General features: G+C 41.9%; 1 protein-coding gene across 1 annotated transcript; it reads left to right on the top strand.

Annotated features, from left to right (window-relative positions):
* The first annotated feature begins 99 nt into the window (after positions 1–99).
* Positions 100–16715, top strand: LOC138966221 (zinc finger protein 367-like). The gene is made up of 4 exons (XM_070338363.1): positions 100–449; positions 10184–10303; positions 10729–10873; positions 11155–16715. Exons 1-4 carry the CDS (start codon positions 134–136, stop codon positions 11414–11416), a joined length of 843 nt encoding a protein of 280 aa, XP_070194464.1. The 5' UTR covers positions 100–133; the 3' UTR covers positions 11417–16715.
* The last annotated feature ends 84 nt before the right edge of the window (positions 16716–16799 follow it).

Genomic DNA, 16799 nt, shown 5'->3' with positions numbered 1-16799 from the left:
CTTTCACGGATTCTCTTTTGTTCTAATTATAGCTCATGGCAGGTATGGGCTTGATCGAAGTATGGAATTATTTACATCGCCCGTTAAAAGACGGCTTGGGTTGATCGAGCCACGCATTCCACCGGATTGGCAAATGGTTTCGCAGAAGTTGAAAATGCACCCGCTTTCTTTTACTCCAGATCACAACGTACAGTTTTCATACATGAGGTTTTCAGAAGCAGACGACACATCTTTTCGTCATGACACCAATAACAGTGTGTTTGATACTGGTTTTCAACGAAACAGCAAAAATCAGACTGACAGCTCGAAAAGAGGGCGACCTAGAGCTGATGTTGTTACGTCTCTCATTTTAAGAGGATCTGCATCAAAAGGAAAAATTCGTTGTGATGTCTGCAGTCGTATCTTCCCCAGGGAAAAATCCTTGCAAGCGCACATGCGCACACACACAGGTATGTGAATCACAATTTCGTTTTTATGTGAACTGGCTGTGTGTGTGTGTGTGTGTGTGTGTGTGTGTGTGTGTGTGTGTGTGTGTGTGTGTGTGTGTGTGTGTGTGACAGTGTCACAGTGAGCTGTCAGGGTGTGTGTGCAGCCGTGTGTCACAGTGCCGCCAGTCCGTCAGTCAGTGTGTGTGTGTGTGTGTGTGTCACGGTGTATGTGTGTGCGTGTGTGTGCCGTGTGTGTGTGTGTGTGTGTTGTGTGTGTGTGTGTGTGTCAGTGTATGTGTGTGTGTGCATTGTGTGTGTGTGTGGGTGTGTGTTATAGTAAATTGTGTGATTCAGATATTCAAGTATTTTCAAGTGTTGGCGGAGTAACGATTCACGGACTGATAAGGCAAAAAAAAAAATTGTCTGTTTCTGGTCACCCGACCGACCCTAAATTTCGGCGCCGACCCTAAACTTTTTTTTTCCAAACTCAAAAAATTTTCCCATTTGTCCAAGCTCAACATGTAAGATGTCTCAAGTCTTCTTTTCTGTTTCATCATGGAAATATCAGACCAGGTAAACAAAGAAAAACATGTCATACTCTTTCAGTCTTTGTCACAGATTTGTAAATGTGTTGAGTGTCTTGTCTCTATGTATAGTGAATCCAGTCTCTTTGCGCGATTTTTAAAGTTAGTTTTATTGGTCTACATTTGGGGGGAAAAAAAAGAAAAAAAAAATCCCCACCTACCTACCCTATTTTTTTTAGCCATGTTACCAGAAACAGACAATTTTTTTTTTTGGCCTGAGACTAAAAGCCTGATGAAATTAATTTAATTTAATTTCATACTTTATCTTCCCATTGCTGATTCGCATGCTAATATACTATAGCCGTGTTATGTGTGGACAATATGTCACTGAGGGTGGAGTAAGCTCCAGTCAGCCAGTCACTGAACTGAACTGAGTCAGTAAATAAACTCAGTGGTCAGCCAATCGTCACTGGACCAATAAAATACAATACAATACAATACAATACAATACAAAAAAGTGCAATACAATACAATACTGACAATAATAATGTATTATCTCAAAAGAGAAATTACATTGTGGCTGAATAAACACATAATAACATCAATATAAACAGCACACACACACACACACACACACACACACACACACACATACACACACACACACAAACACACATTGTACACGGGCACACCGTCACACACACACACACACACACACACTGACACACGGCACACACACTGACACACACTCACACACACACACCGGCGGCACACACACACTACACACACACACACACGCACACACACACAAACACCGGCAGGCATACTGACACACACACTCACACACACATTAACACACACACTATACTAACCGTGACTGGCACTAACACACACACACACTCACACCGTACACACACACACACACACACACACACACACTGACAAGAATAAAATGTATAATGTGCCATTTGAAGTGTAATAATAAAAAGTGCAATTAAATTATATAGTTTAACTTTAAGCTGACTATTGGCCTTTTAACTTGCATGCTCACTGACAACACTTTAGCCCCTGACCGCTCGTCGTAACCTCGAGACTGCCCGGCCTCTTTAACTGTGGACTGAATTACATTGTCAGGCAGACATTTAAACAGGCTGGGACTGGAACTAAGCTTGTCGTGTTGTTGCACGCTCTTCAGGAACTGTGTCTGAAAAGAGACCATGGTCCTAGTGCTAGCAGAATTAAATGGTTCTTTGTTGGTACACTCAGGCTGTGTGAATGGGTGACCTGGTTAACAAGAATTTCTTCGAATTCGACTCTCTCTCTCTCTTTCCTTCTCTCCTCCGAACTCTCTCCACTCTAACACACACCACACCGCACACACACACTGACACACATCAGTGGTGACACACACATATCGTGCCACACACACACCACACACACACTGACACACATCAGTGGTGACACACACATATCGTGCCACACACACACACACTGACACACATCAGTGGTGACACACACATATCGTGCCACACACACACACCACACACTGACACACACACACACACACACGGCACACACACACTGACCGTGACACACACACACACACACACACACACACACACACACACTTGCGGCACGCACGCACGCACGCACACATACACACATACACACCCACACACACTGACACACATGCGGCACGCACGCACTCACGCACACACGCCGGCATGCACGCACGCACACATACACACACCCACACCCACACACTGATACACACACACACACATCAGTACACACACACACACACACACACCGACAAAATTCTTGGTCCTGTTCCGGCGCCGGGCTTCAGGTAAGTCAAGGAACAAATCAATGGCCGCACCGTGCTTGCCCGTACGTGTTTTAAACACCTCAGTGTTTAGTTACGGACACTCGCATTGCCTATCGTTACTTGAACTGAACTACCCGGCTCTCTGACTGCCCCACCTGGGCGAAAGCCTCTCCCTGTGTACCCTTTCCCAGCCTCCACTGTAATTCACAGGTACCCGACTGGCGTTTTAAACTAAACAGCACAGTCCTAACCGTTTAAACGATCTGAATCAGTCACCATCTCGATCAGATCTGGCCAGGCATTTCAATAAGAGAAGGTCATCCCTTCACTCGGACACATACCAAAAATCAACAACCTGACTGCTTTATGTACCGCCCTGATATGGCTCTTCGTGGTCGGCTGGGCGTTAAGCAAACAAACAAACAAACAAGTGCTTTATGTGCGGAATAAGATTTTTGTTTTCGAAATAATATCTTAAAAGCTACTGGTGTCAAACTGTGGAAGTAATTCAAACAAATGACAACATTGCATGGTAAGCAATCAGGCTGTCAATTTTTGGTATGTTTCCAACTGAAAGGTGGCCTTACTCAACGTGGCTCGATTTGAGAATGTGAGGTAGTACGTCCAAATGTTTTTACGGGATGTTCTGTGCCTTTAACCGAAAGCCTACCTATATCCATTAGAGAATTGGAGAAAAAAAAAGCTCCAGCTGACTATTTCCCAAAGCCGTTTGTTAAAGGCTTACTAACTCGCCCCCGTGTTTACGATGTGTAGTTTGCCCACAATCGATGTCAAATGCATCATAAGGCCATATAATGACGATATGTCGCAATGCGCGGACCATATACATGCATTACAGCTTGTTCTAGCCTCTGAAAAAGTGAGGATGTCAACAAAGACGCGGAGTTATTTCCCTTGCGTCAACGTTACCTCTGTTGGCAAATCTATAAATAGGACGATCTAGATCAAAATAAAAATTCAAATATCTCAACATTTAACCCCTTCCCTGCCCTGCCACGAACGGCGTTCGAGGTGTTTTTTGGCATCCTGTCTGCCCCGCCACGAACGTCGTTCGAGGTGTACGCATCAGAGTCCTGTATCCACCCAAGAAGGGGGGTAACTGCAAAAACTGTTGGCAGAGCAGTTAGACATCTTGAACCAACGGTTCCTTCCCTTTGACCGTTATGAATAGCAAATATTGATGTTTGGGAGAATTTTGAAACTTCGGGAGTTATCTGTGTTAAGTCGTCAACAAAGATGTCGGATGGTGGACGGCGTGGGGGTACCACGAGGTCTGTTTTCAAGCGCTATTCAGCACTTGAAGTGCTTCAAGAGTGCCTAAATGACCAAGACAGTGATGATGAAGACCTTAGAGATGGAAGTGACAGCGAATCAGACGAGGAAGAAACTGATTTCAACCAGCACCACCCTCTTTTGTCCGAGGTAGGCATTGATGATGACAGTCACAATGATATCAGCTACGAACCAAGTGTATCTGCCACTGACAGTGATCAGTCGGAGACTGATGGCAGTGATGCCGAAGCAGAACCAATGCCTGGCCCATCAACTTCATGTCCTGTGGTCAGAGGTCGCGGCAGGGGTCGAGGAAGCAGTGTGGGAAGAGGACAACGAGGGAGAGGTAATGCGAGGGGGCGTGGCCGCGGCCGTGCCCGACAAATTCCAAGACAACGTCAGGAAGATAAGATAAGAAATTGGACAGATGCTGATGCAACTGCGCCAAACCAAGACATCCAATTTCAAGGCAATCCAGGCATGCAGTGCAATGTTGACAATTTTGAACCAGTAGACTGGATGCAGCTGTTTTTTGATGACGACCTCATCAACCACCTTGTCTTCCAAACAAACCTTTATGCTGACCAGTACCTTGAGAGCAGCCTTGTGCTTTCCTCAGTGTTTTGTGGATTATCACACAAAATTCATATACTGGAAGTAGTGTGTGGACTTTGCCTGCTCTGTGGATTGTGACTTTGTTGCTTCTGAGTCTCAGCTGTGGAGTATGACGTGCGATTCCGGACTTACCTTACCATGAACAGCTAACCCTTATAACTTTGGATGCTTATAGCAGTGAAGTTGATTACCAAGAAGTTTTGTGAGTACCTGATGTTTTTCCCTTTGTTACACCAGTTTTTTGTTGTGTTTTGTCATGCATTTTTGTGATCAAGTGTGTTGTTATGTTCCGAAAATGCTTGATCACGGGGAAAAAAAAAAGAATAAATAATTACTTAAAAATTTCTGTCCTGCCAAATGAAACTAATTTCACTTGTAATTGGGGCCAGGGATGTTAGAAAAAAACATGCCAAATATCTAAGAGATATCTCTTCAAATGCCTGAATTATTCACGTTTTAGTGAACACACCCTCAAAAGTCAAATTTTGCTCCGGCACACAGGAATACAAATGCGCTTTTTCACGCTGGCAGGGAAGGGGTTAAGGGGTCCTAGACCACAATATCTTGCAGGGAACTTAATTTAGCATGTCTCCAGCTGTGGGTAAAGCAATTAGCGTGAATAGTCATCAGCTTTCTATGCCTTTAAGCTGATAAGTACCATGACCCATGGACATCTTATTGTTTTCCAAGAGTGATCTGGGAGAATATTTAACAGCATCTGGTTCTTTTCAATGCGTACATTATTATGAAACAAAACATCTACTGGGGCTGTGGCATTCCATTAAACCTACTGGAATTCTTTTACTTTACGCCTTCACTTCCAATCAGTTCACAGCCGTTTGTCTACACACACACTCTCTCTCACACACACACGCACACGACACACACACACACACACACACACGTACTGCACACACACACACACACACACACACATAGCCATAGGGTGACGGATGTCACAACTTCCTGTGTACACAAACTGATGACGTATTTCACAACAAAATGGCGCTGCCCATGGTCAACCTCGAAACTATCCGTATAAATGGGGGCCTCCTGGCCCCCATAATGATCTGCCATGTCTCGTATCTGTTCGTTTCGAGTCACTGTACGTATGCGGATATCCGGAACTATAAATACGTTACTTTCCGTGTACTTTGTTACATAATTATTTGCGAGGCCTTTTTTACACCCGGCGTCGCCGTAGTACTTGCCTATCACCAGAAACTGTGATTATATCACTGATATCAGATATATTGTACAGTCGAACCTGTCAGGGTAACGACCACCCAAGGCCAGACCGACCAAAAGTGGTCGCTGTACTGACCATGTGGTCGATATTGAAAGGATGATGCAGGGGGGAAAAAACACCTCATCAGGGATCCTTTTTGGTGGTTGCTCAGTGTAGGCAGGAGGTTCCACTGTAATACATTTAAATTGTAATACATTTATTGTAATACTATTTAGCGATGCAGGTCGTTTGGCATCACCAACGCCGGTAAATGAATATCAAGAAATGTGTGCGTTTAAAAAAAATCGCCAAGTAGGATAAAAGCCATTTGAAATTGTCCCGGTCAGTGTGTGTGCAAATTCGTACGTCAGTGTACGTGTATGTCTACGTACACTGACTACTTCATGACACTGAGAAGACTGATGAAACAAAACAAAGCCAGTTAGGCCGTTCATGACAACAATTGAGTCAAGGTCACCACAACGCACTGATAAATAACATGTTGAAATATATGTCCATTTGTATTGGATGCAGGCGGTGGTAATCTGATGACCGTATTCGACAAAACTCGAAACATGAGCACACCCGTCCGCCCTCTCAGGCTCAGTAAAAACATCTCGGCCCAATCTGCATTGGCGCACTGCGTCTCAGTTGCTTTGTATGTTGTGTTTTGTGATACACCCAGAAATAGACTTGGCTCAAAATAGCCACCATCACTGCACACATGAGAGAAAGGCCACGGTACGGTGTTGAAAATGAAATGAAATTAGTTAGTTTCAGCGTTTCTGGCGCCTGTGGTGTAAGCCACAACTGAGCACACCTGTCGCAGGCCTTGCTGCGGCCTGCGCGATTGTGTTATGACGTCACGGTGATTTGCATACTAGGTCAGGTCAAACCATGTGACCTCGAAATATGCGGACAAAAAAAGGACTGTGTGATCGAGCCTTTATGTTGCCATGCCTTTGTGTGACAAAACTGTGCGAGTTAGGGTCCATTGCCGGGCTTTCCAACTTTACGTGCGTGTTTGGTCGTGTCGACTTTCTATATAGCTTACTTTTATTCACTGGGCTATAAGTATTTTGTTAACACACTGCAGCGCAAGCACTTCGATATATAAAGTTGAATGCACAGATAATAAAATCTACAAGCCAGATCGTGCTTGTGGTTGAATGGGATCCGCTACTGATTTCGTGTTGTATCGGCCCGAAATGCAACATTAGCCCCACGGCTCACTTATACATTTTGTATGTTTGAATCAACTGAATCACGTTTTATTTGAAGGAAAAAATGCAAAACTGATTCGAGTCGAGCTTTCCTGGATGATGATATTCAAACACGGAAAACTGAGCGTTCAGTGCCGGACGGAAATGCATTAAACGGGGGGTACACATTCTTAACTGACAATAATCCCAGCAAATATATAAAACAGTTAGAGAAAACACAAGACAAAACAGATTGATGATGTGTACTTTAGTACACGATTAAGGGATACCTAACACACAAAAAAAGCTTTAATGATCTTCATTAGTACCGTGGACACCGGCAATAACGTGAAATGTACTATACTGCATTTCCAATATTTGTATTTCAGTAGTCCTGGCTATTATAGAGTGCAGGGCGCTCAAGATAGCTCTGGGACTCTAACAACAAGCGAGTAAGAGTCGAGTCTACAGCGAGTGTGGGTGGCTGCCCCTCAACTGAGTTGTTGATGAGATAAGACTCCGCCGGTTGAGTCAGCTCAGTATGCTGTCAGAGCCCACGCGATAGAGAACTCTGCCCGGCTGGGAGGTCCTGACTGACTTTTTTCCTCAGCACCAAACTTACGAGGCCAACACCAAACATAGCACTCAACTCTTGGCCAAAACGCTACCCTTATCCGACACAGTAAACCGCATTCTAGCCGATACGCGGCGGGGTGAAGGTCAGTGAGCTGGCCAGGGTCCCCCCGCCCTCAGTCCAACCCGCCCTGGCTTAAGGAAACCCCTACTATTATATATGACAGTGAAGATAATACTACCAAAAAAGATAACCCCGTCTACCTAGCTACTGTTACAAAAGAAACCCCGGCTAAACTACAAATTCTCGGAGCATTTAAAAGTCTTCACTGACGGATCCAAATTTGCAGACGGCAGCGTTGGCTGCGCCTTTGTGATCCCAGATCTCAAAATCTCAAGGAAATATACTCTTAATAAAGACATCTCCATATTCTCAGCCGAGATATTTGCCTTGCTCATGGCATGCACTTTTATAAATGACCTCCCAGTCACACCGCGTGCGGTAGTTTTTTGCTCTGACTCACGCTCTCACTACAAGCTCGCATCCGGCACATCCGTATCATTTCTCTGGGTCCCCTCTCACGTAGGGGTCCGGGGAAAAGAACTGGCGGATGTCGCCGCCAAACGGAAGCGGCAGAATCTAGCCCTGCTAACACCAACATCGGCTACTCAGTAACCGAGTTCTACAGTAAAATTCGTAAACTCATTCGAAGTCAGTATGTAACATCTCTGTCCTATCAACCCATTGATATAAACGATCTACACCCCGATCTCCAAATAAACCTCCTCACTATCTTCAGACGCCTCCGTGCCGGCGGCTGCCGCTTCCATATCTTTAACAAGTCCTGCCATTGTGGAGAACCCTATTCATTCCAACACATTTTCGCCCCATGCGCTACAAATAGAATTACCTTTAAAACCTTATATGACCATATGCAGCTCCATAGTCTGAGTCCCCAGGATTATTTGTGCAGTAGCAGTTCTCTAGGCTGGTCACACAGCTTGCTGCTGTGCCGACTGGTCAGGGACTCGGACATGGGGCTGTGGGTATAACTCTAAGCCCAGATTATCACATCAGCGTGTCTCAGGTTGAGGTCGAGTGGCTCCCGCCATCCCTCCTGATTCTAGCGACTACCTTCTAGAAAACATATCCTCACCCTAGGCTCACTAGTCGCCAAACTGTACATTTTTTTTTATTACCACGGCCTTCGTGGCTTACATCTTAATCCTTTTATTTTAAAAAAGTTTTGAGATTTATTGTTCGTGTTCCTCTAACTTGCTCATCTATTGCTGTCCACCGTCTGCTTTAACTTCTTTTCTGGCTCGTCTCCTGCTTACTTCTCTGAACTCCTCACCGTCTATTCTCCAGCAAGACAACTCCGTGCCTCTTCTGACTGTCGCATCCTCACCATTCCACACACCAAAACCAAAACATACGGACAACGCACTTTTACTTTCTGCGCACCCACACAATGGAATTCTCTCCCCTTTCACATCCGCCACTCTCAGTCACCCCAAGCATTCAAACGAGCACTTAAAACGCACCTCTTCAAGAAATACAACCCCTGATTTTGTTTTCTCAGTCCATCAGTAGGCTACATGTAGTGTATTTGTTGTTTTAGTGATAATGTAATAATGTATATAAACATCTAGGGCTGTTTTCAGTATTGTTGATAACATGTTCTGTTTGATTAAGGGTATTCAGCTGGTATTTCCTTGTTTTCACTACCTATTTTATTCATGTTTTTATTACTTAGTTACTGCCGGAGGAAGGAGGAAGGAGAGAAAGCGAGAGAGAGAGAGAGAGAGAGAGAGAGAGAGAGAGAGAGAGAGAGAGAGAGAGAGAGAGAGAGAGAGAGAGAGAGAGAGATTGACTGATCTTTAACACATAATGATCATTGATGCTTTGTCACAGCCTAGCCACGGTTATTTTATAACATCAAACAGAGTGAAATTTTTTGTATAACATCAAACAGAGGGATTCTAGGATTGTGTAACGAAGTATTCCATCAACATGATTGTTCGTATTGTGACATCAAATACGATGGAAAGTGATTTTTGAACGAATTGAGACTCATCGGGACTTTTAACAAATTCTCGACTGAAGAGTGTTCCATACAAAACTGCCAGAATATCCGGGTTGGACTTGATCTGTAGAGAGAAAGAGAGAGAGAGAGAGAGAGAGAGAGAGAGAGAGAGAGAGAGAGAGAGAGAGAGAGAGAGAGAGAGAGAGAGAGAGAGAGAGGGGAGGGGGAGGGGAGCACGAGGTCCAGTTGGCATGTACGTCTGTGTGTGACGAACGGGCTGAGTATCATGCAATGTGTTCAGTTCTTTGAATTGAGTGCTGGATCAACTGAGTGAGAAGTGTTTTCTCTGTGCTCTCAGTCATGAATTCACGGTTGGTGTTGATTTATTATGACTTACGTCTGAAATGACGTAAAAACTGTTGTTATTCGGTTAACAAGTTAAGATGTTATAATACTGCATTTCAGGCGAAAGGCCATACGCGTGTGACTTTCCTGGTTGCGACAAAGCCTTCTGCCAGAGTGGTCAACTCAAAACACACCAACGTCTTCACACCGGAGAGAAACCTTTCGCTTGTTCTGATGAAGGTAAACAATGTGTTTTAACCCTGTGTAAACTGTATGTGTGTTTTTCTTTCTTCTTGTTTCTTTGTGTGTGTGTGTGTGTGTGTGTGTGTGTGTGTGTGTGTGTGTGTGTGTGTGAGTTAGTGTCTGCAGCAATTCCAGGAAAACTCTTAGACAAATGCTTACGAAAACTTACATTTGCGTTCTCCCAGAAAATATCTTCACAAATAAATTAATCTCGCATTTAAAAGCCAAGAGAGTGTTCATAATGACTCCTGTAACTTGTAGTTGTTTCTGTGTTCCTAAATTGTATGCACACACCTATATGTGAGCCTACAAAATGGATTTGAATTAAGACACACACACACACACACACACACACACACACACACACACACCAGAATAGAAACACAGACCTTTGGACATACATTAAAATACTTTCCTTGCAGGTTGTTCAAGTCGCTTCACCCACGCCAATCGTCACTGCAACGAACACCCGTACGCTGGACTGCGGCGAGTGAAGACTGAGGTGACCGGGCCTGAACGCTATTGGGACTACGCTGACCACTCGTCCATCTCACAGTGGTTACTCAAGTACGTTTTAATTATTATTTTTATTTCATTTCCTCCTTTTCTTTTCTCACGTTTTTCTGACATTCCGTTTCTCGTTTGCTTTTTTTTTCTTCTTCTCAGTCTCTTTTACTTTGACATTCATTATTTTTTCTAATTTGCCACAGCGCTTTTTGTTCTTGGGATGTGTTGTGTCTCCTTGTCTCCTGTTTTTGAGAGTTCTGCGCATGACCATCTTAAAGTTGCTTAATTGTTTGATGTTTGTGAAAAAAAAGAAGTTTGATGATTTCTTCTAACTTTTTCAGGCAGTCGGAACTCAAACTCACCAAGACGAAGAAGAAAAAGCCAAGAAGCATGAAGAGAAAGCACAGCACAGACTGCCTGGTTGAAACGTCAGACGACGATGACGTCTCTAGCTCCATATCATCACAGACGTCACACTGTGACACAGCTCAGGCCGATGACGTCATGAAAGCACAGATAACGTCAGCAGACCAAGATCAGCGAGACAAGTGGATCGGCGCATTGGCACTGATTGAATTGTCCAGTGGATTTTCCTTTCAGTAAAAGCAGGACCTATGTTTCATTCATCTTTCCTTTCTCATTCTTTTCAACAATGTGTCCACCTAAAGTAGGGTGCAAAGGAAAATTTGTGTTAGGCCGATAGGCAATTAATTGATATCATATTTACATCAATGAATATATGTGAGGTGCTTTTCCGGTAACAACATTAACATTTAGTTCTATTTACAATTCTCATGAGAGTTCACGAGTTTACCAGAAACTCTGGCGGCTATTTTACACGGGTTCCTTATGAATGTGACTTTTTTTTGTTCTGTTGTGTAGCTGTTTACATGAAAAACAACCACAGAAGTCTCTTTATATAGAGAATACTACATGACCTGCTGTGTCGTACCTGATTGCCACGATTTTTTTTTTTTTAATATTGAACTGCGAGCGAAAGCGAGCTGTTCACTATTTGAAAAAGCAACGAGTGTAAATCTGGTACGACACAGCAAGCCAAGTAGTATTCTGTTTATTATACACACTGTACTTGCGTGTATTTTACTCAAAACGTCCCGCAGTCGAGGCAGCCAAATTGAAGACACTTCTTTTGTAACTTGATCTCTTCCAAAGCCTCGTGCAATCTCTTACGTCAAAGCAAAGAAACGTCACTCTGACGTGTTAGTTCTACAAATTCATTGAGGGGAATTAGCGAGCGCAATTTTGTTTCCATAATGACGTTTGTCTCGGTGACTTTGGCATCATAAGCAGTGGAAAAACAGGTCCTTGTCAGACTTGTTTGACACGACCTCATTTACATGATATACACACGAGTGGTTTAAACGATATAGTATAGGTTACACACTCCGAGTTCTAAATATCGTGCATATTTTCCCTAGGGTCGATTTTCAGGTATCACCGAGCCTCTGGCGAGGGAATACCTGGAAATCTAGCTTTCCACTTGGAAAAAATGGCAACATGCAATGTAATTTCTATTTCAAACAAATTTGTGTTTGTTTTACTGAATTTATTTTCCTTTTGATGTTATTTGAGAGATTTACATATTGCATCACCTGTTGAGTAATTATATAACTGCTGATAATCTATATATATATATATATACGACTTGTGTCTGTGTGTGTGTGTGTCCGCGATGCACGCCCAAGGTTCTCGATGGATCTGTTTCAAATTTGGTGGGCATATTCAGGTAGACCCCGGACACAACCTGCTCGATGAGATATTTCAACACGTGTTCTCAGCGCGCAGCGCTGAACCGATTTTGGCTTTTCTCTGGATCCATTCCCAGTAACTCTTCCTTATCTTCTCCAGTGTTTTCAGCGTTTATCTCCCTTCCTTCGTGTGGCGTCAATCCATATTCCCGTTTCTGTTTTTAGAAGGTCACTGTCGACAACGCTCAATCCATATTCCCGTTATACTATTTTTACTCTTCTCCAGTGTTTTGCACGTTTATCTCCCTTCCTTCGTGCGGTGCGCTTTGTCCCCGGCGCAGCCGGGTATTCGGCTCGACTTCTTCCCGGCGAAGCGGGTATTCATCTAGTGTATATATATATCCGTCCATTTTGCACATTTTGGGTGTGTTTTGAGTTTTGTATTAAGAGTGTATTATTCAGTAGTGGTCATGGCCACAAAACCTAAATACATTGTACTCAGTGTGTGCTCTAAATAACTGCCACAGGGGATCTGTTAAGGTGTTAACATGCTTTGTAATAATAGTATATAAAATAACATTTTAAAACCTGAACACAACAAACTAGGTTACAGAAGTTGTGTGACTGCAAACAAAGTCCTAAACAGTAGTAAGGTCAGCCAGGGTAGTCAATGCACACATTGTGCACAGTCACAGGGATGACTTTAGGACCTCAGCTAAAGTAGTAATACAGTGAAACCTTCCTGTCAGTCTCCCCCAATTTAAGACTCCTTCCTTTTTAAAGGTGGTCGTCTACATTTGTGTTTTTTTCAATAATCTTATGGTTAGATTTCGCTAAAAAGTTATGTCAGATGATGAATGAACCATGGGGAAAAAGGTTATATAGAAAAAAAAATATATGTAAAAAAAGATTTTATTTTTGGGTAGTGTGACTCACGCTTCCAATATTTTGTTTTCTGTTTGCTGAGAACATGTGCTTTGCCTAAAAATACTGACCAATCAAATTCATGTCACTATGCTTATAGCCACGCCCAAACAAGTGCAGCAACAGTTTGACACTGGAGCGCTGTCCACACTTTTCTTTTAAACGCATGAAATGCACGGGATTTGAGAGGAGTTTTGCGCTTGGCATTTTCCAAATAAGGATATCCTACTATGAGTACCACGCTGGAATACTACAATGAATTTTCAAACGGCTACACTGGCTTCGTCTTTCCTGATCAAAAGGGGGTGTATTGTTGATAATTGTAGATAATAGACTCTGCATTTTAATGGTCAAATGGCGATTTCGGTATAAAAATGTAGACAAGGACCTTTAAGGCCTTGCTTTTTCACAGTTTTTACCCTGGTTTTAAGACCTCCTTTTTAAGACCTGATTTTCTCAGATTTGTGTCGGTCATAAAAGGGGGGTTCCAGTGTAATAACAATGGAAAGAGCCTGCAATGAAACAAGACACTCTGGAGCCACATGTTTACTGAATCGATACAAACTTTATGACAGGTGAAGGTGGGGTTAATACATCTAACACTTGTGTTTGTCCAGCTATCCATAACATCTCTTATTCATGCAAACCCTAATGGTTCTGACTCAGTGGTGATTCTATTTCAGTTTGCAACTTATTCTGGAATACATTTTACATATTAAGTAATAAAATATTAGCACCATGTACCAAGCTGTGTTCAAACAGTCTTTTAAGCAATAAAACTTCATCAATTTCATGTTACATGATTGTATTCAAAACCACAGACAGCACAGTTTTAAACATAATTTCACAATGTATTTTAGATACATTTCCTTCCATAGTTCATCACAGACTCATCATTATTAGGGAGAGAACTTTTATGAAATCGTCAATTTTGCATGTCAGATCAGGATTTATGGTGCATATGATAGAAAGTAGTACTGTACGCTATTTTACAGTTTCATCGGTTGATTTAAAAAAAAAAAAGGAATTTCTACACTTACAAGTTCACACCAAACAATGTGTTCACGCCTTGCTCAAATTGGCTTTTACTAGGCTTACTTTATTTTTGATGTGTTCAAATTAATATTTTTGGCTTGTTTTGAGGCAAATCAGTGTTATATATAATATTCACACCAATGTTGTTCGTTTTTTGGGTGTGTGTGAAACAAACATAGCTTCTGTCAAGCAGAAGTGTTTGCTTTGAATGAATTTTATTTTTTGCCTTTTTTCATAAACTTATTTTTTGTTGTTGCTTTAAAAAAATTTTTTTTTTAATAGTAGTCCAGCCATTCAATTCCATTACATACTCTCATACAGAAGGTATGCTGTAATATTATGTTTCAATTTCTTCCTCATTTAAACCTTGTTTTGCTATTCAAAGTAAAGACATAGTTTGGCCAATCCAGCATTCTTACCAGCTATTGTGTTTTCAGCGTAGCAATAGGGCCCGATATTTAGACGAGACAAGTATAATGCCGACGAGTCGAAGACGAGTCGCATTATACTTGTTCGAGTCTAAATATCGGACCCTATTGCTACGATGAAAACACAATAGCGTTTGTATAGCTATTCTGACATTAAATTCTGTGCTAAAATCATGTTTTTGTCAGCAACAAGTACCAGAATGGTCCATGTCGCTGATTGCAGACGACGGTTCCCTTTCCGCATGAAGCCACGGAAATAACCGAACATTGAAAAACCCACGGACATGTATTACGGAGAAAACTCGAGATAACCGGATGTTTAGCATTACGTCAATATGCTAGGAATCATATGACGTCATGACGTATCATGCTTGCCTACGTATATTGTATGTTCGAAAGTCTGACTTCTGTTGGGAATTTGCGTGGTGAAGACTGCGGTAAATCTGTAGATGATAAGAGAACAAGGATTGTCTCAGAAGAAACGACTAAATGTTTCAGACCGGTAACTTCATTTCAACATTGCACTATACAATGGACGTTCTATGTGACAGGAGAGTTTGCTTATTTTGTGTTAAACATTGGAGAGATTGTCTGCTAGAATCAGAGATAGGTCGCTTCAGATTGCAGCTTCTGGAAATTTGCAAGGTTTGTTGCCTGTTAAAGAACTGGATTTTACACGTAATGTATGTCATGTACAGTAAGCAACAACAAAAACACACACAAAGCAAATGGCATCGTCTGTCGACTAGTCACAGAAACAAACCTGGCGAGGTATGCGTGTACTTTATACACGTGGAAGAAACCGGAACCATGCGTCTTTGTTATCAACAATATGCTTTTGGATATTGAGTAAAATGGCCGACTTCCGCCGCATTATGCTTTGATGATCGGAAGAGACCATCCAATCACAGCCCCCGAATTCCCCCACATGTTCATCAGAATAGCTATATATTTACATGAAGTATAGGCAACCAGTCTACATTTTTTGTAATGGTTCAACTTATACATAATACTGTGCACTTTTTTTTTTATTGATATGTTTGCGCACACGCACACACACACACAGATAATATTTACTTTCCAAACAAAATCTTATAGAAAGCAAAATAATGACGCGATTTTTGTACAACAGCTTATTTGTTGGTATTGTTTATTTGAATATTTTATTCAGATTTGGCTATCCGTCCCTGAATTTGTGTGATACAGAGTGTGATGAACTTACGATTGTTTTCCTAATCGACTTTGTAAAGCTTTCCAGGCTGGTACTTGGCACACAAAAAGAGCATTTGCATGGTTCATTATTGAACATTGTGTGCTATACAACCGCATCAGGTTAGACAAGATTGTATGCCAGCACTTTGCATTCTGATGACATTTGTTATAAAACTCTGTGTTCGTCATCCAATATATTATTTATTCTTTTATTTGAATTGAGTGCAGTGTGTGGTTCTGGATGTGTTGTGGTCTTTTTCTCCATAAATTGTGTTCAATTAAAAGTGCAGTAAAAAGAAAAAGAAAAGATGGCAAAAGCTTAGCCTCTTTTATGTCCAGAAGTGTTCTTCTTTTTAATATCCCCAAATATATCAGAGACTCTGATCATTGATAGTGTATGCAACTATTCTTTACTCTAATGAATCTTTGATGGGTACGAGGACAATTCATTCCCTTGATGATCCTATTTGTTTGTCCATACAAAAGGAATTATTTGTACATTTTGTTTTTGTGAAGCACACAAAAAAATGTTCCAGAGTTTTATACATATTTGCTTGTTTTAAATTATTTGAAATAAACTATTAACAACTCTTACTCAGTCTTTTGTATGCATGTGCATTTCACCCCATGTGTATGTCTGCGTGTACATTTACACTATAAACACCACATGTTCTCATC

The sequence above is a fragment of the Littorina saxatilis genome, linkage group LG5, assembly GCF_037325665.1.
Source record: "Littorina saxatilis isolate snail1 linkage group LG5, US_GU_Lsax_2.0, whole genome shotgun sequence".
In the NCBI taxonomy this organism is placed as follows: domain Eukaryota; kingdom Metazoa; phylum Mollusca; class Gastropoda; order Littorinimorpha; family Littorinidae; genus Littorina; species Littorina saxatilis.
This window is presented reverse-complemented; position numbering and strand designations above follow the sequence as displayed.